The sequence below is a fragment of the Crocodylus siamensis genome, chromosome 2 (assembly GCF_052110815.1).
Source record: "Crocodylus siamensis isolate JL-2025a chromosome 2, ASM5211081v1, whole genome shotgun sequence".
In the NCBI taxonomy this organism is placed as follows: Eukaryota; Metazoa; Chordata; order Crocodylia; family Crocodylidae; genus Crocodylus; species Crocodylus siamensis.
This window is the reverse complement of record NC_143396.1, coordinates 233,829,751-233,852,185: the sequence shown is the minus strand read 5'-3', so window position 1 is coordinate 233,852,185 and position 22,435 is coordinate 233,829,751. Positions and strand designations below refer to the sequence as shown.

Genomic DNA, 22,435 nt, shown 5'->3' with positions numbered 1-22,435 from the left:
GCCCTTAATTAGGAGGGGATAACTCCTATGTGGCTGGGGAGAAGTTACATGACAGAAAGGGGGGAAAGGGCTTCCAGGCATATAAGCTTAGGATTTGAGCCACAGTGGTCAGTCAGGCCCTACAGGCTGCAGGGAGAGGAACTCCCACAGGGAAGCTGACTGTGGGAAGCAGTGCCCAGGGACGCCCAAGCTACCCACAAGGATGAGAGCAGACCTAGCCCTGGGAGTTATAGATTGTGACAGGATGTTGACAGACAACAGGAGGGACACACTTGTGTGAAAGCTGTTTGTTTATATTTCAGTTGTGTTGGTATCTGTTTGTTTATTGAATAACTGGCAGACGGGGAGTGGCTGGAGAGATAGAGAAGGCCATGAGCAGGGTACCTGGTAGACACCCTCCACTGTGAAGCAGAGGCCCAAAGAGCCAGGGCCCAAGTCAGTGAACCTGGGCTAAGTGGCCTCAGCTAGAGGAAAAAGGGGCCAAGGCTGACCAGGCTGAAGCCTGGACAAGGGTTAGGGTCTGAGTGGCCCAGCGTTACTCCAGGCAGAAAGAAAGAGAGAGAGATTTCAGGGTGTTGGGATCTGAACTCCAAGTCAAGTGGGCCAGGGGAGCCTATAGAGGGAAAAAAGAAATGAGGAAGAGCACTTAAAGCTCATCAGCTTCTATGGGCAACCTCCTCTCAACACTGAAGGCATGGCAGGTGAGACATCAGGGGAAGACCCCAAGAGGCAGAAGTAAAGAGCTGGTCTGGCTCAAGGTGGCCAGTAGGGGACATCATAGCAGCCGTCAGGTGCCATCCTGTTACACTCTGCTTCTCATCACACTTCTCTTAGGCTCTCACAACTCACAGCAACCTCCAAAGGATCTCACGGCACACTGGGGTGCCACGGCACCATGGCTAAGAAACGTGACTCTAACTGAATTGAGAATGTGGATGAACAAAAAAGCATAGAGAGAGACATACAGTGCTGATATAGGACATGCATGTATGTTGTAAAGTTATATTACAATATAGTTAGAGTATAGTGTGCACAATCACACAGCTTTACCAACTTGTAAATTACTTAAATCCAAGTCAAAGTTACCTCTTGAAAAATACGTAGTGACTTTACTACATAAGAAAGTCAGCGTGTAGAACACGCTCCACTTCTGCTCCCCAGTTTCATACTTTACTCAATACAAACCCGCCTTCTTACTAGCTAGAAACTAGTGTCTGTAATAGCACCTACTGAGGACAGACAGCTTAGGAAAGCTATGTCTGTTCCTCACTTGGGAATACATGTACGGTACTATGGAAGTAGAATCCACAATAATCATGCCAGTCCACACTCATAGACTAACAGGTGGTAAAGGTGACAGGAAGAGGAAGACAGATATTACTGGAGGTCCCACTAATCCACAGATCTCCAGATGCTTTTAATATCATACTTAAGGGGCCAGTTTTCTACCAGTGTCTGAGTAATTCTCATGGATTTCCATCAAAGATGCCCATGTCCAGCACTGTAAGATTTGGGTCTCTGGTGTGAGGGGGAAAAAAAGAATTACAAAGTACACAGTAGTGAAAACACTGCAGCTCCTGTTGCAACTGAGAATTAATGCCTTCCCAATATTGTTTAGAATGATACTTGCAGACCCACTTTACAGATGTTCTTAAAAATGCTGGATTCTTTCCCTGTGCCTTCGTTAGTTTGAGTCATATGCCTTCTCCTGCTGGGTGGCTCGGAGGGAAGCAAAATTAATGAAATGGAGTAGCTGTGCAGTGGGGAAGACAGCTCTATGGCGTCATTTCCCTGCTGTGTAAAGCTGCTTCTGCCACAATGCCTGAGATCAGCTCCATGTGTTTGCACAGTCTAGCCAGCCAAAAGGGGAAAGAATTGAGGAAAAGCCAGTTAATACCATATGTTCTCAGCACTAACCTTCTGCAGCATTTAATACTGTGTGCATGGGGAGAGCTGGGGAGAGCCAATGACCACACACACTTGAGGGCAGGGCAGAGATCATGAGGTCTGTGGATTTATCCTTTGCTAATCCCATTTTTGCTCCTTTCACAAGCCATGCCCTCCACTTGATTTATATCACAAAAGGCTCCACCTGCCAAATCAAGTAAAGTAGCAGAAAGGAGCACGCTTAGGAGGTTTTAAGTGTTTACATTTTCATGTGGGATGCAGAAGACACAATCCTTTCTCTCTGGTTGTTTTTGCTACCTCAGGAGGGCCAGGATTTTCCTCCTTACATTCTGGTATTTTCTAAGGAAAGCAACGTGACTTCCAAAGCTTCATAAATTTAATTTTCATGCTGTCTAGACATCTTGGTGAAAGTGAGGAGGGAAGTAAATAGAATAACTAACACAACCAATAGTAGTAGATAACAGGAGCTGTTAATTCCACTTTACTCTTTGGTCTGTGCCTCCCTGTTCTGTCTCTGCTTCTGTGCCTCGCTTACATCCAGCTGAGATTGGAAAAATGCAAGTCTGACCGGCTGCTTTTGTAAACTGCTTCCCTTTTGTACCAGCGTGATCTTCCCTGCCCACACAGCTCCAAAGTTGTTGTCTATGTGGCACAGCTTTGAAATGACCATCCACAGATTGCTTTTCTTTTCCTGCTATTAGCTTTTTATTCACTTGCAGTATCATTAAGCATGTATTTAGAAATATTAGGGTTCTTATGTGTATAAGAATGTATGTAAGCAAAAATGGGGTGCCGTTTAATATATGAAAGGATGATACGTCTATTTTTATGATCTGTTATGTTTGTAGCTAGATGTTCTTTTGAGGGAGACGGGCAGATTCTCTGCAACTATTTTATACATTCCCACAACTGGCTTCAAAGGATTTTGCATGGGAACAGTTTTTGCTTGATATTTATATTGGAATTAAATATAGTAGAAAGGAAATGAGAAAAGATCTAGAATTTGGTTTAGTTTAGTGTGGACCATTATTTTAGCACTGAAAATTACCGCCCCACACAATTAAGATTGATTGGCAGCTACTTGTACCTTACCAGAACACTGAGTTCAACTTCACTTAAAACACTGAAAATTGGGACTTAATGAGAAAGGTAAAATGAACTTTAAAATACTGAAATTCAAAGACTACTGAATTAGTGTACTCAAAGTCCTGAACAACAAAACCAGCTACTCCACTTACTGGAACTGGCAAGAACCATTGGGAACATATAATTTTTCAGCCAGAGTTGCTCAGTAATAAGTAGGCATAGTGAATTACTAAGTATAGATGCCATTTCATGTATATCATAGAAGGTATTCTTTAATTCTTTGGCATGCACTCCTACTACTCTTCATTGGAGGGACAACAGTATTGACTACTAGTGGGATTACTTTAACAAGGCTTTATAAAGTTTGGGTAGAGTACACTTTATAGTGTAGCCCATAAAAGCTGCTAGTGTCTGATTTATAATAACATGTACAGTAAGGCATTCCTATACCTCAACAGAAGATGTGCAGTCCTATGCGGAAAGCAACCTTTATCCAGAGCTATAACATGGATCATTTACTTGAATGTCTGGACAAATCTTGTCACTAATCTGTCTGTGGCAGGGTGGTAAAGAAGCAATGAGGCATTTCTTTTTGACAAACTCCTCAGGTGTGAATTGAGCTTCATTGTCACAATCTATTCAGGAACTCCTGTCTTGGACAACAACTCTTTGATCACTTGCACTGACTTAGTTGAATTCATATAGAGAACTCAGCCATTTAAAATGGGCACTTACTGAAACCAATATGTGCTATAAATGGTTTAGCATAGTCTGCGGGAATTTACTGTCAGTGAATACTTAGCCAGAGATGAAAAAGAACACTTATAAACATCTGGAGTGTGCCCACACAAGCACGCTCATGCACTCTGTGGTGCCTCAAAGGCTTTTGAGGGGCTGCAAAATGCAGTCTGTGCATGTGATTTGGTTTTCTGAACTGCATACTGCCCAGGTGTTTGCCCCAACCTCCCCTACCCTAGCCAGGGCAATTTGCCATACACCAAAGCGCACATACAGGAGGATTCCCCAGGGACAGCTAGCAGTAGCATAAATATATGCCACTGCTATTTGTTGCCGGGGAAAATGGCCATGTGTGCTTGTCTGGACACACCCATTGCATTTGTTAGCAACTTGGATACTGTTGGAAAATGGTTTGCCATTTTCTATATTGCTTTTTGGCCACCACACAGAAGTTCTTTCATGTTTACATTTTCCAAATAGCTTACAGAGAAATCTGAATTTTCATGTTGGTTGGAACTCATTATCCTATTAGTGAGCACTCATATTTTGAGGTTAGAAGTTGAACTGGAAGATGATGACTTACAATGGGTGTAAGAGATGTTGGAGCATGGACTGACAGACTCACACCTTTGTGTTCAGATCAGTTTTGTATAAATTATATAAATTGCATTGTGTTTAGTATCAGACAGATGTGCAGCTATCCTTGTGTAGCTCATGTGGCATGTGACTATTATTGTACCTCATTAGGTGGTAATGGAGCAAGCAAGAACCTGTTTGATTTTAGCAAACAGCTACCCTGGAATAGGTGTGGATACATGGCACCTATAGAGGTAACTTACACCAGTAGAATTTTATGACTGATTTCTCAGGGGTAATCTCTGTTGCAGTGGTCTCCAACCTTTTTATGGTGAAGATCACTTTTTGCAAGTAAAGGGCACCCCAGGATCTACTGCACCCCCTGCCCCACCCCCTCCCCCACCTCCTACCTCCTTTCCCATCCTTACCCTGCCCCACACACCCCTAGACCACGGAGAATCCCAGACCCAGCCAGACTGGGGCCTGATGCCACGTTCATCTGGCTGCCAGGCAGGCACGACTCAGCACAGCTGTGAGAGAGAAGTGGGATCGGCCTCAGCCTGGTTGAGTCTGGGACAATCTGGTCATCCAGGGTGTCAGGTAGTCACTGGGTACGTCCTGCTGACATTCACTGGCTCCTCAGGATGGCTGCGCCCCTTATGGTAGATCTGGGTGAGGTCTGGTGTCCTTTCTTTTCCCGCCTGCCACGACTTTGATGATTAAAAGAGGCTTACAAAAAGGGAGGTGGTGACTAGCCATCACACACCCAGATCGATCATAGGGGCTGTCCCAGTGCCCAAAGTCCAAAAATGGATGCGCGGGAAGGACCAACTTAAAACCAATCTCTTTACTTTTGTTCGTTTTATTTCTTTCGGGTTCACTGAAATCTTATGACCTGTTCATCTTCTGGACATTGTCAAGGTCTGGTTCCTGTGCTTGGGGTTGGTTACCCCCAGGGGTCTTCAGCGGCTTACTTTCCCCGCTCTGGACTCCTCCCAAATACTTTGCATCAGGACCGCGCCGGCTTATTTGATGGTGTGCACTGCTTAATGAGGTAGGGAATTCCTGCTGGGATGATCAGCTGGGCAGGGACATGGTCCTCATAGCTCGGGGTTTTCTGCCAGCTCCCGGTCCAGTCATGGAGTCCCTCTGGGTGCACACTTCCTTTCTCTTCCTGGGAGAATGCCTGGCCCTGATCTGGGCTCTCTAGCCGGCGGGGAGGCAGCAAAGAGAAAGAGAAGAAGAAAAAGAAAAAAAAAACCCTGCAGCAGATGGTTTGGGCGGATCCGTCACCTCTGCCACTCCTGGGATCTTTCCCTGATCTGCCTTCTACCCCCTTGCCTCTTCCGCCTTCCTCTTCACTCCCGTGGTGAGGGTGCCACCATGTCTTCAGGGTCTGACCAAGGGCTTACCCAATCTTCCCTGTCTTCGCCGCGTGTCTCCAGCTCCCAAGCTTCTCTCTCCTGTTCTTCTGCCATCCTTCTCTGCCTCCCCTGGGTTCCACTCCTGGCCTCCAGATATTGCCCCTGCTGCAGATTGGCAACAATCTGCTTCAGCTGTTGAGGAGGTAAAGCCAGGCAGGTGCAGATGAGGAGCTCTCATTGTAGCGTGGACATCGTGATGTGTTGCAGTTCACGCCCCTGGTCGGAGATGCACCCTAGGTGAGCACCCTCTGGACTCTCACACAGGGGTGCTGGGCCCTGAGCACAGGTGGGGTGGGGCACAGGCACCTGGGGCCTCCGCTGAGCTGTGTCCAGCGGTGGGAGCCCCCCAACGCACCCCTGGATGACCAGATCTTCCCAGACCTGGCTGGGCTGGGCCCACTCCATGTGAGTCTCCACTGCTGAGCTGAGCCACTGGGCTGTACAGTCAGTCGCTCACCGTGAGGGCCTTGATCTGGCCACCACCCCTTCCCTCCCCCACAGATTGACATGCTGGAGCTGGGGGGGGAAGGGACAGGCATGCGCCCAGATCTCCCCCAGCCCAGGATTGACCAAAAGAGGCTCCAGGACCTACCTGTCAATCAGGATCAATGGGTTGGTGACTACTGCTCTGCTGGCTTGGTGAAGTTGCATTAGTTTAGAATTTTGTGTTGCCTATCTGCTACCATACTTTTTTACACTGGTATATTGCCAGTTATATTAGCATAAACTTGTTGTCTGATTAGGGCACTAGTGATTTTTTTTTTTGATTTCTCAGACTAGACAGAGAGCTTCTCTCTCACCTTAAGCAGAATTACATTCTTCTGGGGTAAGAAATCCAGTAACAAAGGCAAACAGCAATTCAATCGAATCAATATGATCCTCCATCACATGTGAAATTACCGGTCCTAGTTGTTTCAGGGTGGCATTACGAGCTAATGTTGGAGGCAACAATGTATTAAAGCATACAGAATCCTTTCAGGTATTATAAGCTTCTTGGGTGCCCTAAGGATTACCTCAATTTTTGTTATTTGATTTATGTCCCCTGTTTCCAAAGGCGGCATGTTTACAATAAAGCCTTTTCCAATTAACATTTTACTTTGTTTACTCTAAGCTTATAATCAGCCTGACAAATACCATACCTCCCTGAAATTCTCAAGACGTTTGTTAATGCTGGCTCCTGTTAAGAGCATATTGTCCAAGTAACACTGAGTGCTAGGAGTGACCTGTAATATCTAGTCCATGGCTCACTTTCACAGAGAGGACTTATCAACATATGCAGGCACATGTCCATGCAGCAGCTCAATAGCAGCACCACAAATTTATACCAGAGATTTGTGCCTCAGCACACGTGCTTCAACATGCACTTTGGTGTGGGACAAATTGTGCCACTTGGACAAACTGACCCTGCCCAGCTCATCCCAGATCTGCAGCCAGGGGGAGCTGAAAGCTGGGAAAAGCACCTGTGCTGACCCCAGCAGTATAACAAGCTGCCCTGGCATGAAGCTCAGGGCTACTTGCCCTCAGGAGATTCTGGGGCCCACTCAGGCGCATTTATTTTCATGTTTTGACCCTTTCATAGTTTCATAGTTTCTAGGGTCAGAAGGGACCTGAACAGACCATCAAGTCTGACCCCCTGCCCTGGGCAGGAACAAGTGCTGGGATCACAATACCCCAGCCAGATATCTATCCAACCTCCTCTTGAAGACCCCCAAAGTATGGGAGAGCACCACCTCCCTTGGGAGCCCATTCCAGAGCCTGGCAGCCCTAACCGTAAAGTAATGCCTCCTGATATCAAGCCTGAACCTGCTCTTAATCAATTTGTGGCCTTTATTCCTTCTTATCCCAGGTGGTGCCCGGGGGGAACAGAGCCTCACTTATTTTCCGCTGGTCCCCCCGGTGAGTTTATAGACAGCCACCAGATCCCCTCTCAGTCTTCTTTTGTGGAGGCTGAATAGATTCAGACCCTTTAGTCTATCTTCATAGGCCCTGGCATGCTGCCCCCTGACGGTGCGAGTGGCCCTCCTCTGGACCCTCTCAAGGTTAGCCACATCCCTCTTGAAGTGCAGTGCCCAGGACTGGATGCAGTACTCCAACTGTGGCCTGACCAGTGCCACATAGAGGGGAAGGATCAGCTCCCTGGACCTCCTTGTGATGCATCTGTAGATGCACGAAAAGGTGCGGTTAGCCTTACTGACCATTTCCTCACATTGGCAGCTCATGTCTATCCTGGAGTCAACAATGACTCCAAGATCCCTTTCAGCCACAGTGTTGTTGAGAAGGGTGTTCCCCAGCCTATAGGTGTGTTGCAGATTCATTCTACCCTGCACTCGTCTGTGTTGAATTCCATTCTATTCTCATCCGCCCACCTCTGTAACCTGTCTAGATCTGGATTCTGTCCTTCTCCTCCAGTGTACCCACTTCTCCCCACATCTTTGTGTCACCAGCAAATTTAGACAGCATGCTTTCCATGCCCTCCTCCAAGTTGCTGATAAAGATATTGAATAGCACAGGCCCGAGGATTAAGCCCTGGGGAACTACAGTGCCCACATCCCTCCAGGTCAAAAATGACCCATCCACCACCACTCTCTGGGTGCGACCATCAAGCCAATTTGCCACCCATCTGACTGTGTAGGCATCAATGCCACAGTTGCCTAGTTTTTTTTTTATGAGAACGGGGTGAGAAACCATGTCAAAGGCCTTCTTGAAGTCCAGGTAGATGACATCCACCTCAACGCCCGCATCCAAGGACTTGGTGACTGGTTGTAAAAGGAAACAAGGTTAGTCAGACAGGATCTGCCCACAATGAACCTGTGTTCATTGCCCCTGAGCATTACCTCCCATGCTGGGCCCCTGCAGATGTGTTCCTTGATAATTTTCTCAAAGGTCTTCCCAAGGACCGAGGTGAGACTAACTGGCCTATAGTTACCCGGGTTCTCCTTTCTCCCCTTCTTGTAAATGGGGACCACATTGGCCCTTTTCCAGTCCTCTGGGACCTGGCCAGAGTACCACAAGCACTCATACAGCTGTGCCAGGGGCCCTGCTATGACCTCTGCCAATTCCCTCAGTACCCTCAGATAAAGAGCATCTGGACCTGCTAATTTAAACACATCCAGCTCCTCCAGAAGTTCCCTAACTAGACCGTCCCTGACCCTAGGCATGGCATCATGTCCCCTGAGCCTGTCCATAATCCTAGTTGGGGAGTTGTCCTGGTCCCTGCTCAGAAATATGGAGGCAAAGAACTAGTCGAAGAGATCAGTTTTTTCCATTGCTGCAATCACCAGATTGCCAAGCCTGTCCTGTAGGGGCCCCACGTTACCTGGTGCCTTCTTCTTACTCCATATGTATAAGAAAAAGGACATTTTGTTATCCTTAATTCTGGTTGCCATCCCTAGTTCCGTCTCTGCCTTGGCTTTCCTAACTGCCTTTGACCCACATGACACGCCTGTTTTTTTCATTAGTTGTTCCAAGAGTTTAGTTGTTCCATTCGTCCATTAGCACATTTGTCCATGGACTGTAAAAGGGACTACTAGTTAGCTAGTTTGGCCTTCCCCATGGTAATTGGATGGACAAATAGGAACTTCTGGGAGAGAAGCCTCTGGGAGGAAGTTGGCCATGCCCCTTCCTGTCCCAGGCTGCTGCTGCTGCTGGTTGCTGCAGGCTTGGTCTCAGGAGCTTCTGGGGAGAAGATGGCCAGGCCCCTTCCTGCCTCTGACTACTGTTAGCTGCTGACTTGTTCTCAGCACTTTTGGGGCTAAATTGGCCACACCTCTTCCTGCCTTGGGCTGCTGCTGCCCCCCCCGACACACACACACAGGGAGGACCTCTGATGCATGCCACTGCCCCACCGGGGAGAGGCCTACCGCACCCCAGCACCACACCCTAGCACTGCACCCCAGCTTCTGCACCCCTGTTCTGGCATGCTGCCCAGCCCACCACCAAGCCGTGGGGGGGGGAACAACCTGGGGACAGAGCCTGCGCTACCTGTTGGCCCCTCCCCCACCATCGCTGCTGGAGCCTAAAGGTGCCTTGCCTGCCCCAGATGCCTTGGCAGGCCAGCCCCCACCTTTACCTCCAGTTTCACCTGAAGCATACCCTGAGTGGCTGAACTGGATGGCTGCTACCACTGCTGCTGCTGTTGCTGCTACTGCTGCTATCTGTTCTGCTGCACCACCTTGCACCACTCAACACCACACCTGCACTGGATTACTCCCTAATTTATTGTTCCTGCTGCCTCACTGCATCTGATCCTGCTTTGTTTTCATGCCTATTGCTCCGCTACTGAGTGCCTGGCTGGAGGCCTGAGGGGTTCTTGGACTGATCTTCAACAAAAAAGCCCCTCCCCTCCACTACCCCAGCCATCTTTTACATCTGCCTCAGCAGCCTTACCGTGTGCTTTCGCACTTGTATGGTAAATCCTGTGGTCCACTCCCCCTGGCCTGGTGTTTGTTGTGTGGCTCAATAAGACAGTTCGAGTCTCCCCAGCCCTTGTGTGTGTGTTTCCCCCTCCCCCACATTCCCCAAGCATAGCCCTCCTGTTTTTTTTTCCTGTGGGGCTGTAGCTCAGAAAGCTTCAGCCCCCTTCCCCCCTCACATTTCCCCCACAACCCCAGCCTGCCTCTATTAGATTCACCAGCCCCACTGTATATTTTGGTTTTCTTTATTGTTTTCCCTTCCCTTATGTGAAGGAATGACAGGGCAGGAACCTTCTGGGGGGGCAGATGCCCCTACAAAGCTTCCTACAACCCCCACTATGGGGGTTCCAGCCAAGCCCCCAAGGAGATTCATAGATGTTAAGTTTGGAAGGGACCTCAGTAGGTCAAGTCCGACTCCCTGCCCCGGGCAAGAAAGAACGCTGGGGTCAGACGACCCCAGCTAGGTGCTTGTCCAGTCTCCTCTTGAAGACACTAAGGGTAAGGGAGAGCACCCTTGGAAGCCCATTCCAGATTCTGGCAACCCTTACTGTGAAGAAGTTCTTTCTAATGTCCAACCTAAATCTGCTCTCCATCAATTTGTGGCATTGTTCCTAGTTACACCATGGGGTGCCCTAGTAAATAGAGTATATCCTATTCCCTGCTACCCTCCCCTGATAGATTTATAGGCAGCCACAAGATCACCTCTCAGCCTTCTCTTGTGAAGGCTGAAGAGATCCAGGTCCCTCCATCTCTTCTTGTAGGGCCTTACCTGCAGGCCCTCCTTTGAACCCTCCTCTGAACCTTCTCAAGATTCTCCCCAGAGGAGGTTGGTCAGGCTCTGCCTCTGGGGTGGGGGCTGCACCTTTCTGCTACAGAGGGATACTACCCAATGTATATAGACAACATTGGAACAACTTCTCTACAGATGTTGCCAGGATTTTCTATCACTTGAACCCTTTAAATCAATGATTTTCAACCAGGGTGCCAGGGCAGGCTGGCAAGCTGCAGTATCTTTTGAAGGGATCCAGGAAGTATGAGGAGATAGGCAGGCTCCTCCCTGCCTGGTCCCTGGCTTGCCTCCACTGCCTGACCCCTCTGCAAGGAACTAAGCACTGTAATAAACAAATTAGTTTTTTGAAATGGGGTGTTGCTCCATTCACAAAAGTTACGGAGGGCCTCAAGTCAAATGATGGGTGCCTCAAGCCTAAAAAGTTTGAAAATCTCTGCTTTAAATCAAGCCTGGATGTCTTTCTAAAGAGAATATCTTCTTTGTTCAACTGTAAGATCTGGAATTGATGCAGGAAAAACTGGGTGAGGTCTCAAAGCCTATGTCCCACAGAAGGGCAGACAAGGTGATCATACTGGTTCATTCTGAGTTGAAAATCTGTTAATCTATCAAAATCTTTAGATTGGGAGATGCAATCTCTTGCAGAGCCTTTCCATCTCTTAGCTATATATTAAAACCCCTCATTTTGCTCTTACAGAGAAAAAGTAAACCCAGAACCTTGCCAGTCCTGTCTTACTGTGCCAGAAATCAGAAAGACGGAACCAAGCCACAATGAAGTGCCCTGGGAAAGAGGTTGTCCAGTCCATCACTGTCCAATTGCTGCATCTCCCAGCTTGGTGAGAGATCACTTACCTTCTTCCAGCTGCATGCTTGGACCAATCTCCACCCAAGCCAATGGCCAGGTGCCATCCAGTTCCCAGGATTCACATCAGCATCACTTGTATTACCATTGCAACCAGCAAGAGCCTAGAGGCAGCTATGCTTTGCCCCCACTACCCGGGCATGGAGAGAGAGCCACCTTGTGTTCTCACCATTCCAGCGGGGAACCCTTGCCAGCTCCTCACCATGAAAACCCTGAAGGTCATTGGAAACAGTGGTCACATGACCAGCATCAATCACGGACAGTACAGCACCACATTGTAACAGTCAGGTAAGCCGAAGTTTTTGCAAAAGGTCAGAGGGCTACTCATGGTCTCTCTTTGTATGGGGTAAAGGGACTGGGAAGAGCCTGGGGACTGGTGTGAAAGGAGGAGGACTGCAGCTTTGCCAGCTCCTTACTTCCTTTTTAGCTACATGCGCCACATAGATGCATAGAGGGGGCAGTGCTTTGATCCCTAGCTTTTGAATATGATGTACAAGCAGCTCCTAGCACCTGTGACACTCATAAGAACCAGAGAAATTGTGATGTTCCATTAAAAGAACTCCAGTAAATAAAACTAGTGTTCTCCCAGCTGGTGCCAGGACCTTCTGATCGAGCCGTGATCTTTATTTTGCTGTTCTCCATTTCCTTTCTACATCCTAAAAAATCTGTCACATGTCCTTTGATCTGGAAGAATTTCAGTGTGACTGAGATCTATAATGTATGCTGTGCAGGTGCCAAGGTGCTGGGGACTCCTGAATAACTTGTGGAGTTCCCTTTGTGGGAGAAGGAATGTTCCATCAGAACAGGAGAGCTACCTCTCATGGCACAGTTATGATCATAAAAATGAGTTTTTAAGGGTATTTCGACATTGTAATGGCACTACTTAGCATGCTTCACCCTTCCACTGCCACAGGCACAGTCTACACTTGGAGACACAGTATTGCCAACTCCCATGATTTTGGCATTGTTCTTAAAGTCTGTGCTTCGGAAATGTGAACAATTTAGCTTTCTTTTATATATATACATAAATATAAATATATATAAAAGAAAGCTACATTTTTCACATTCCCAAAGCATAGACTTTAAGGACAACACCAAAAATCATGAGAGTTGGCAACACTGGAGACATATCAGGAGGGCTGGTCTGAGGCCATCCCCTGCAGTTTCCTGCAAGACCTCAGTTCCCAGTGTGTTTGACAGCAGCCACTAGCGATGACCCTTGAGCAATCTCGGCAATGTACTTTTAGTATGGAGTGTGCAAGCAAGAGTGGGTAGGCAAAGTGTGCTCAGGGGTGTCCCTGCTAGGACATGCAGCCACCACAATATAGACAAGCCCTTAGGTAACATAGCTGCCCTCTGAGAATTAATGTGTGACTTCAAGTCACTGCCCATACTGAAATAAGGGAAAGCTGCATATTATCACTTGCTCCCAGGGGCATTGCTTCTGAGGCAGCCCTGTTCCTGGAAGCACTGTAACAATGCTCAGAGATTCCGCATGGGATGCAACCTTTAATTTGGTATAATATACCACTACCCTCCTCCACCTACCACCACGCTTCTTGGCTTCATATGATTTTTTTAGGAGCATTCTTGGCACTGACAAACCCTTCAATACCATATTAACACGCACCTTGGAAAGAGAAAATGCTTGGGATCTCTACCCCAAAACATTGGTACAGAGCAAGGCTCATTTTATGTTCTCAGTTTATAGGTGTTAACAGAGAAAGACCAGTTATTTCAGGGGTGGGCAAAACGCGGCCCACGGGCCAAATGTAGCCCACCAGGCCATTGTATCTGGCCCACGAGGCCACTAAAAAATTTAGAAAAGAAATATTTATGTGCCCCTGGCTGCCTGTCATATGGCCCTCGATGGCTTGCCAAAACTCAGCAAGCAGCCCTCTGCCCGAAATAATTACCCAACCCTGAGTTATATTGTTGAGCTATCGCAGCCATAGGAGTGTGATCTGAATCCTATTTTACCTCACACTGTCAACAAAACTGTTGGTTTAATTTTCTATAGTAGGTTATTTCAGCAGCAGACACAGCAAGATTTGCAGAGCCCTGGCAGATTTTGCAGCTCTGGCAGTCAGAAAAATGATTAAATGACAGTATTCTATGGTTCAGCAAATCTAATGCAAAAATGAGTGAGAGAGAAATAAAATAGAAATGCATTTCTGTGCTTACTGTAACCATTGTTTAAAATACAAGGCAAAACCACCCCCACAAAACCAGAGCATATTACTCCAGTGAAGAAAGTGGTAAGTGATTTATTTATAAATTAACACACACCACCAAGTACACCCCTTACCATGGTATGGGGTCTTTCCATTTGCTTTGCAAATTCTGCTGCTCAGTTTTACCATCCTGCCATCCATTCCACTCCTATAGAGCTGTTGCCATACAGCTGGAAGTGTTCCGTATGCTAGCACATTGCTATGTACAACAGTCCAGAATGACGACATAAGGTTTTACAGCTAAGGGAAATGGCAGAGAAGAAGGAAAGGCCCTTCAGAGCTGAATGTGGCTTTGGTTGCTGTGCAGGTGGGAAGCTCACACTCAAAGGTTTGTTAGCTACCTTCCAGTAACCCTGAAATCCTTAAAGGAGGCTTTGTTTCCAAAGCAGTGCATGGAGCCGTGCAACTAGAAATAACAAATATCCACCTTTGAAGGATACACTGGCAAACGGTTCTGAGCAGCTCCATATCCCTATTGGCCCTCCACTCACTACAAACATTGTCCACTGCAAAGAACCCAACAGGTATATAATGTTGACCCTTATGTAAAAGTCCCATAGTATTGAACAATAATCTGTATTTTGAACCATAATTTTGAACCTTTGTTATTGAATGGTCAAAAAATCATTAAGCAAAGTATTAAACTCTTTAGATTTGAGTGTACAGAGAATAGTGATGTAATTCCTGCAGGACTATATAATAGCCAAATTAAATTCTGTAGATTTTTTTCCATAAAACTATTAACTAGGACTGGGATTCAAGCCTACATCAACTCTTCTCTAGAATGCTGGTGAGGGGCTGTGCTGTTCACTAGAGTATTAAATTCATGCTGCAGCTTTTCCCAGCTGGAAATGTGCTGCATCATTTGTTGTTTTTCAGTCTCTGAAATGGTTAAGTTGCTTATGAGCAGCATAGCACTCAGTTTCATACTAAAATAATGCACCAGTGAATCTCTTTCTCTCTGCAGACATGACAAAGGCTTCAGGATGCCAAAAAGGTACGTTTAATATCAAATGCTTTTCTACCCTGTTATCACTGCTCTCCTACCATGCTATTAGGAAACACAGCATATTATTCCCAGTGACATCCCAGATAGGAGAAGCCTCAGAGGCAAGGTCAGAACACCGCATTAAGGATTTCCCATCTGTTTAGAAAGGTCATCTTCTGTTTGTGAAACAAATTTAACTTGTATTCAGAAAACACTGCATTGTCTATCTAGCTTTTCGCAGAACAGGACTTACCTCTGGCTCATCCAACACTTCTATTTGTTTTTCTTGTCTGGCAAGACCAAGGAAGCAGCCTGGCTAACTAGACAGGTGCCAGCCTTGGGGTCAGGAAACCTTCAGGACGCTATGCACAGCTCTGCCACTAACTTTTCAAGAGACCTTAGCAAGTCACTCCACTTCTTAGTCCTTCATTCCCCATTATAATTGTTATCTGCCGGGTAAAGTGCTGTGACACTAAGACACATGGATAAAATATAACACTAATGTTGCTGCTGTTAAGAGATTGCAATGGATTCACATGGAGCTTGCATTTCAGAACTGAGAACTGGAACACGTTTAGACACAGGGGATGCATCTACACTTCTCCATACAGTGACGTTGCTACGGTGCTGTGTACTAAAGCACTGTGCAACACAGGAGGTTACTGCACCATGCGCATGGTGCATGGTTACATTTTGCCACAATGTTGCCAAAGTGGCAGCTATACCAGGGGAGCGTGCTGCTATGATGACGTAATTGGAGATCACATGTAGACCTGCATGAAAACTACTTTGCCATAGCACACCATACAGCCATGTAGTGCATTGCTACGTTGTCACAGGGTGATGTGTAGATGTGCCCAAGATTGCTCTGTGTGAAGGAAATAGTAGTAACAGCCTCAGAACTTTGTTTTTCATGGTATTTGGTTGTGGAGACTTGCTTTTCAAGTCTCTATGTAGTGTGTCCTAGTTTTTTATATATTTAATCTACCAGACGCTCTACAAATTAAATTTAGATGACTATATTTTTGAAGAGGTGTGAAATGCTGCAAGATGCAATCTCTGAGTGAAGAGGAATAATTTGTGATGGAAAAATGATTGTAGCAAATCTAGGTACATTTTACAAAAAAGCACATTTTTAATAGAAAAGACAAATGAAAATGTTACCAGTCACCCTTATTTCTTGACCCCTTTTCCTCAGATTTAAGTAGAAAAGCAGGAGAATGATTAAAGATCCGCACGTTACATGCTTTTCCATGTTTACAGTGGTGTGAAGGCAGATTACATTGGTGTAAATGTGTCTTGTGACTGCACCTTCTGGCTCAGAAGAGGCAAAGGACTGGGCTGGCAAGTGCATTATACCTCACAACTGAAGCCCCTCAGTACAGCTGCCATAAGTGTGAGGTTCCTGAACATAACATTCATCCAAGTTATTTGCTGACAAGTAATTTTAAACCTCAGAAGGCCAGAAATATTTAGAAACTTACCAGATCTGACTAAGGAGTGTCTAGTCTAGTATCCTGTCTCCAACAACAGCTTGTTCCAAGTACTTCTAAAGAAAGTACAAAAAACTCTAGGCAATTGGGTCTAAGCTGCACTAGAAAAGATGTGCCAGTATAGACTACCAGTATAGCTTAGAGTGAAAATACAATACATATCAGCAAAAGAGTCCTTTTCCAGATATATACTCATACACTGAATAATATAAGCAAGATTTTAGCAAGATTCAGTACCATCTTGTGGCAGAAATTCTACAAGTTAATTACCTACTGTGTGTATCCTAGTGAGATCTGTGGTTTCATGCCACTTTTCATCAGTTACGCACTTGACTTCATGCAGCTGATAGTTTGGTCTGCACAACAAAAAGAAGAAGCGGGGGAAAAGCCTTCTCAAAGGGAATCTTTTTCAGTTAAATATTTACAGGCTTATTTTGCCCTAGGATGCAAGTGCCTGGTTTTTATTATTTCCAACTGAAAAAGCAAGGAAATGGAGGGAGGGAGAACGTAATTACCCAAGTTAATTAGAACTACATGTAAACATCCAGTTGGAGACAACATTTTCATTATTCATTGAACTATATCCCCTAAGCTTTTCCACAAATACATTCCAAAACCAGGAAGCCTTCATTCTATTTAATTTCCTTTTTCTAACATTGTGCTCAATATCTAACTTAACATCAGCAGTGTGCTAACAGCTGTATTTCTTTTCTTGTGTTGCTTCCAGTTATTCCCAAGTGATTGCTGAGTGGCCTGTAGCTGTCCTGGTGCTCTGTTCAGTGACAGTTGTGGTTTGTACTTTAGCTGGCCTGCTAGTTGGAAATCTGCCAGATTTTACAGAGCCCTTGATGGTAAGTCCTCACCAATGGTATAAACCATCTACATCATTCATAAAGGCAAAATTAATCATTACAACAATAATTGAAGTTTCATAAGACAAGATAAAACTGTTACGTTCTTCCCACCTTCTTTGAAAATGGATGGAGAAGAGGGGCAGCCAGGAAACACATAAAGTTGTTAAAGTCACCAACTTTCAGGTTCCTCCAGAATGCACAACAACTTCTATTACCAATCTGCTGTATGTCATATCAGTCTCAGAAATACCACATCCAAAGCTTCTGGAAGAGTATTATGCCACAAAAAAACGTGCAGACCTTGCTCTTATGATGCAAAATGCAGAATCCATCCCTTTTAGTCGGGGCAGGATTGTTCTCTGCAGCATATTTTCTGGTCCTGGTCATAATTTCAAAGGACTTTAAAGAAAGATCTTTCTGAGTACCCTTAGAAGACCCTTTCACTGTTGAACAGATCTTGCCATTAAAATATTTTTCTTGTCGTTCAGCCTTATATTTCCTTTGCTCATTCAACGTGTTCCTAGAGGTAATGCTTTTTGCCCCTCCTGAATAGATCCTCTCTCTCTTGGATGTTTATCCTTGCAGATATCTGTAGATATTTCTACAAATATCTCTGTTTCACAATACATTTCTCTGTAATAACAGCTACTAACTTAATGTGCTGTAAGCAATGGTATTACGCAGTAGCGATGGTGCACGTCTTTTAGGTGATGCTAATGCGCAGCAGACTAATTCTACTGTGCATTAGTATGGCTTTCTCTGAGAGGTACTAAAGTGTGTAGGATTAGTCTACTGTGCTTCTAGCATCTCCCAGTAGGTTCTAAGATGGACTTCAGGTCCCTTTCCAATAGAAATTCAATTTGTCTATGCCTCTTAAAATATGATCAGATTCAAATAATCCCAGTCACTTCCTGTGTCTGACAAGAGACGCATAGGAGATGGATTAAGCAATGTTATGCTAAACTAAAGCTCCACTACTATAAATTAATAAAACCTTTTGCTTGACTCTAGGGATTTGAGCCTCGGGATACTGACATTGGCAGAAAGCTCATTGTCTGGAAGAATATGCAGAGCCATACGGGCTATAAGAAGGCCCTTTTACTGTCTCCCTATACTGAGAAGAACAGGTGTGTAAACTTAGTAGTTTTTGTGGGGTTTGGGGCTCAGAATGCATTGATGAGCCTGCATGACCTCTGCTGACACTTCTTAGTTTGGCTGCATTCAGCTGCAATGTTCCCTCTAAGGAGCAGTAGTACGTGAGCACGCTGCCTTGGTCCGTGAGCACGTTGCCTCAGTCCAGTGTGGGACACTTATCAAAGGGGGCTGGGAGCCAGAAGCCGAGGGCTGGGGCCTAAGGCCTGGAGGCTGGGGCTGGAGCTGGGGGCTGGGGCCGGAGCTGAGAGGGCAGGGGGCTGGAGGGCAGGGACCAGGGGCCAGAGCCGGGGGCCAGGGGCTGGAGCTGGGGGCTGGCACAGGCTCTGCTGGCTCCGGGGAAGTGCTCCGTTCCCCATCATCAGGTCCAGGGTGTGGAGCACTTCCCCGGAGCCGGCAGAGCCCGCGCCAGCCTCCATCCCTACCCTGCTTCAGCTCAAGGAGGAGCCACTGCCTGCCCCAAGTGAGGCTCGGCCAGCTCCGGGACACTGCTCTGCCCCTCTGTATGGCCTAAGCCCTGATGCGGGGGAGCAGAGCACTTCCCCAGAGCCAGTGGAGCCCGCGCCAGGCTCCTGCCCCAGCCTCTTCTGGTGCGTGGCCTTGAAAAGGCTGTGTGCAGCCATACTTTTAGTTGTGCATGGCTGTGAACGCATGTACCTTAGAGGGAACCTTGTTCAGTTGTAAAGTTAATGGATAACATTTGCAAAAGTATCCAACCAACAGTATAAAACGCATTGTCAAAAGTGACTAAGATGCTTAGGAGCCTAAATCCCCTTCGTTTTCAGTGAGACTTAGGCCCATATTCCATTTTATCTACCAGGCACATAAATAAACGTAGGTGCCTAAGTTTGAGTCTACTCCTCCCTACTCAAGTCTCTGAAAAAACTGTTAATAAAAAGGTGGGTGAGTCCTCCTCTTCATGGCTTTTTTATGGCTTAATCTTAAGGATAAGATAATGGTGTGTTACAAATGGATTTTCAGAGATTTGAATAGGGTGGAATAGAATTGCACGTAGACACCTAAGTCCACATAGATGCTTAATAGGTGGGATTCTAAGTCACTTAGATGCTCTTGAAAATTATGCTAAACTTGTTAAAGCAGCTGAATTGGGCAAAATGACTTGTTATAATCTCATTTATATTATTGCAAATTCTCACAGTCAAACCTGCATGATTGTTCTGCATTGAAACTCTGTGCTCCAGGATATATACTATTTTATGCCAATGGCCATTCTTATTGCTGTGTGTCTCATAAAAGCATGTTTTCCTGTTGTGATAACTAATGGATAGTTAATCACAGAGATTGCAAACAAATGGAAAATCCTGCTGTTCCATAAAAGAGAAATGATGATCTCTTTTTAGGTATGGTGACACAGGCATTAACAGAGGGCAGAGGACTACCCATAGAGAACAGGAATCAAGGACACGGAGGATGGTGGAGCAAGATTATGGAAAAGATGGTTTCTTTTGTGGCCCCCCAGGTAAGGAAATTCTCATTAAAGACTTTTGAAGGATAACTACCAAAAAATACAAGAAACTTCCCATATTTCCTAATAAAGCTGGGAGAAGCCATGCTCAGGACATGCAGACTTGCTCTGAAAATATTAAAGTAGTCAGATATAATTAAATTCTGTGTGTTCCAAAGTGCCTTTCACTTAGTTATGTCGCATCTTTTTTGCAAACGTTAACATATTAAACCTCACCACCTAGCTGTAGGTAGAACTGTTTGAAATTCTTCCATGGAAAGTTTTTTCATTGAAAAATTTGTCTTCACCTAAACCTGATTTTTTTTTTTTTTGGCAAAAAATCATTTTGGAAGAAATTCACCATTTTTAAAAAGATTGAAAATGTTTTAAAAATCCTTACAAAATTCAATGTTTTCATAAACAGTTGTTTGGAAATGATGGGGAAAGTACCTGCTTTCTCTCAACTTTACATCTTTCACCCTTCTTGTCCCCAATATGTATAAAAAAATTAAAAAAGCTGAAAAGAAAAGCTCTTACTTCCCGTCTTAAGGAAGTGCTTCATTTGTCAGCTTTTGGTTATCCCTCAGCCCCTCAATCTTTCCAACTTTCTGTGATAGGAATTATAGTCTAAGCCACAGTAGTTTCTCCACAGAGATGAAATTCATAGCCTAAAAAGGATATTTAAAAAACCTTATGTCCTTATGTCTCTGATGTTGACAGTTATGGTACACAGACTACAGTTTTGTAAAGACAGTCAAAAAGCCTCAGGCTGAATCAATTCAGTCTTCACAGGTTAGTCTGAGCTGCATAGATTGAACCAATAAGCACGTGATCAGACATTCACTTTTGATTCCTGAAATGCAGCCACATACCTGCAGTGGCCAGGCTAGAAGCTGGAGAGTGCTAGAGCATGTTTCCCAGCTCTGCTGGAGCAGACAGCTTGGGCCAAGGCTACTCCACCCACCCTGCAAAGGGTGTGGGGGAGGTGCAAAGCATCCTGAGATGTGAATTAACTTGAATCTCGAGGGGAGCTGGGACAGAAGTTCAATAAACAGATTTAACCTAAATCAGTTAAGTCTGATACTACATCCATCCAGGTTTATCTTAAACCAGTTTCAGCCATTTTGAAAGCGGTTTATGTGCTCTGAACTTCTGTTGTGTTACAGTTTTGAACTGGTTTCTGATCATTTATATTGGTTTATGTGTAATGTCTGTTCCTATGAGTCAAAGCAGACATAATGTAACCCTGCCCTTCACTAGCAGCCACAAGCTTTGTGGTTTTTTTCCACTTAATAGAAAGTACATCGGTAGTTTTAAAAGTAATGCTAAAGTAACTTTTTGTCCATAGTGACTTCCAACCAGCCTGGCTGATCCTTCCTGGACTACAGATTTCAGTTTTTTTCATGGCTATATTTCTGTTTTTTAGAAAAGAGTTATTCCCAGCTGGTATTTATGTCCACAACTGCTGGAAGCTTATGGAACCTGCAAGCTATTCAGTCCATGTGTCAAATTGAACAGGAGAAGGTTAGTAATGTCATTTGGAGCACATACATATACTTCTCTTTTCAGTCAATATCTACCTTTTAGGCATGTGGGAAAGTGGTAATATAAAACATAACGCATCTTTCATCCCAGATGATGCAAAAGCGTATTCTGTCTGTCACCAATATTCAGTTGCTGTAGGGTTGAAAAGCAGTGCATATTGACAGTTTGGGCCAGAAACTGTAGACTATTTAAGGTGACATCATTGGAACTAGGCTGACATTTCAAACACTAGGATTAATTAGATTACATAGGTTTGTGAAAAGGACCATAAGATCTTTAATAACCATGGGCAACTGGTGTCTCCTGAGTTGGGGGGGCACTTGCCCCCCCAGTGGACAGTCAGTGACCGGGAGGGGCTACCCCTAGGGCCGATCCCGCAGGCCCAGGGGGGAGCTCCCCTGCAGCTGATCCCGCCAGTCTGCAACTGGCAGTGGCATGCCACTGGCACTTCTGGGCACACCACTGGCACATTGGGGTCGGTGGTATAGACCGTGGGGGGACCACTTCTCCTGGTGCAGTCCCAGGCCAATGCTCTAAGGGGCGGGGGCAGGAAGGGCACCAGCACTCTTGCCTGCCCCCCTGATCAGGAACTCTGCAGTCAGGGGGTGCATGTGCACCCACTCTGTGTCACCACTGTTAATAACTATAAAGGGTCAGATTTTCTGAAGGTTACATCTCCAGTTTGGCATTCTCTGCAAGGGCATGTTTATTTTTAAGTCACTGCTTTGATGGCAGCTTGGTGGACATAATCAAACTAGCTTTAACAGCTATTTTGAGTACCAGTAGCAGTGATGCCATAGCAGCAGCATGTCACTCAGTGTGGACAGAAAAATCCAAAAAGTAGCTACCTTGCTAGCAGTATCCAAGCTAGTTAGTCCAGGCGTGTCTACATTACAGTGCAACACAGCAGT

The 22,435-nt window shown here is 45.5% G+C and overlaps 1 protein-coding gene across 1 annotated transcript in view; it reads left to right on the top strand.

Annotated features, from left to right (window-relative positions):
- Nucleotides 1-22,435, top strand: part of DISP2 (dispatched RND transporter family member 2) — a 33,250-nt gene that overhangs the window by 5,296 nt on the left and 5,519 nt on the right. The window contains exons 2-7 of the mRNA XM_090033450.1: nt 11,629-12,081; nt 14,995-15,024; nt 17,236-17,359; nt 18,374-18,489; nt 19,876-19,994; nt 21,406-21,503. Of these exons, the coding sequence (XP_089889576.1) occupies nt 11,629-12,081; nt 14,995-15,024; nt 17,236-17,359; nt 18,374-18,489; nt 19,876-19,994; nt 21,406-21,503 (940 nt within the window). The remainder of the gene's footprint in view (nt 1-11,628; nt 12,082-14,994; nt 15,025-17,235; nt 17,360-18,373; nt 18,490-19,875; nt 19,995-21,405; nt 21,504-22,435) is intronic.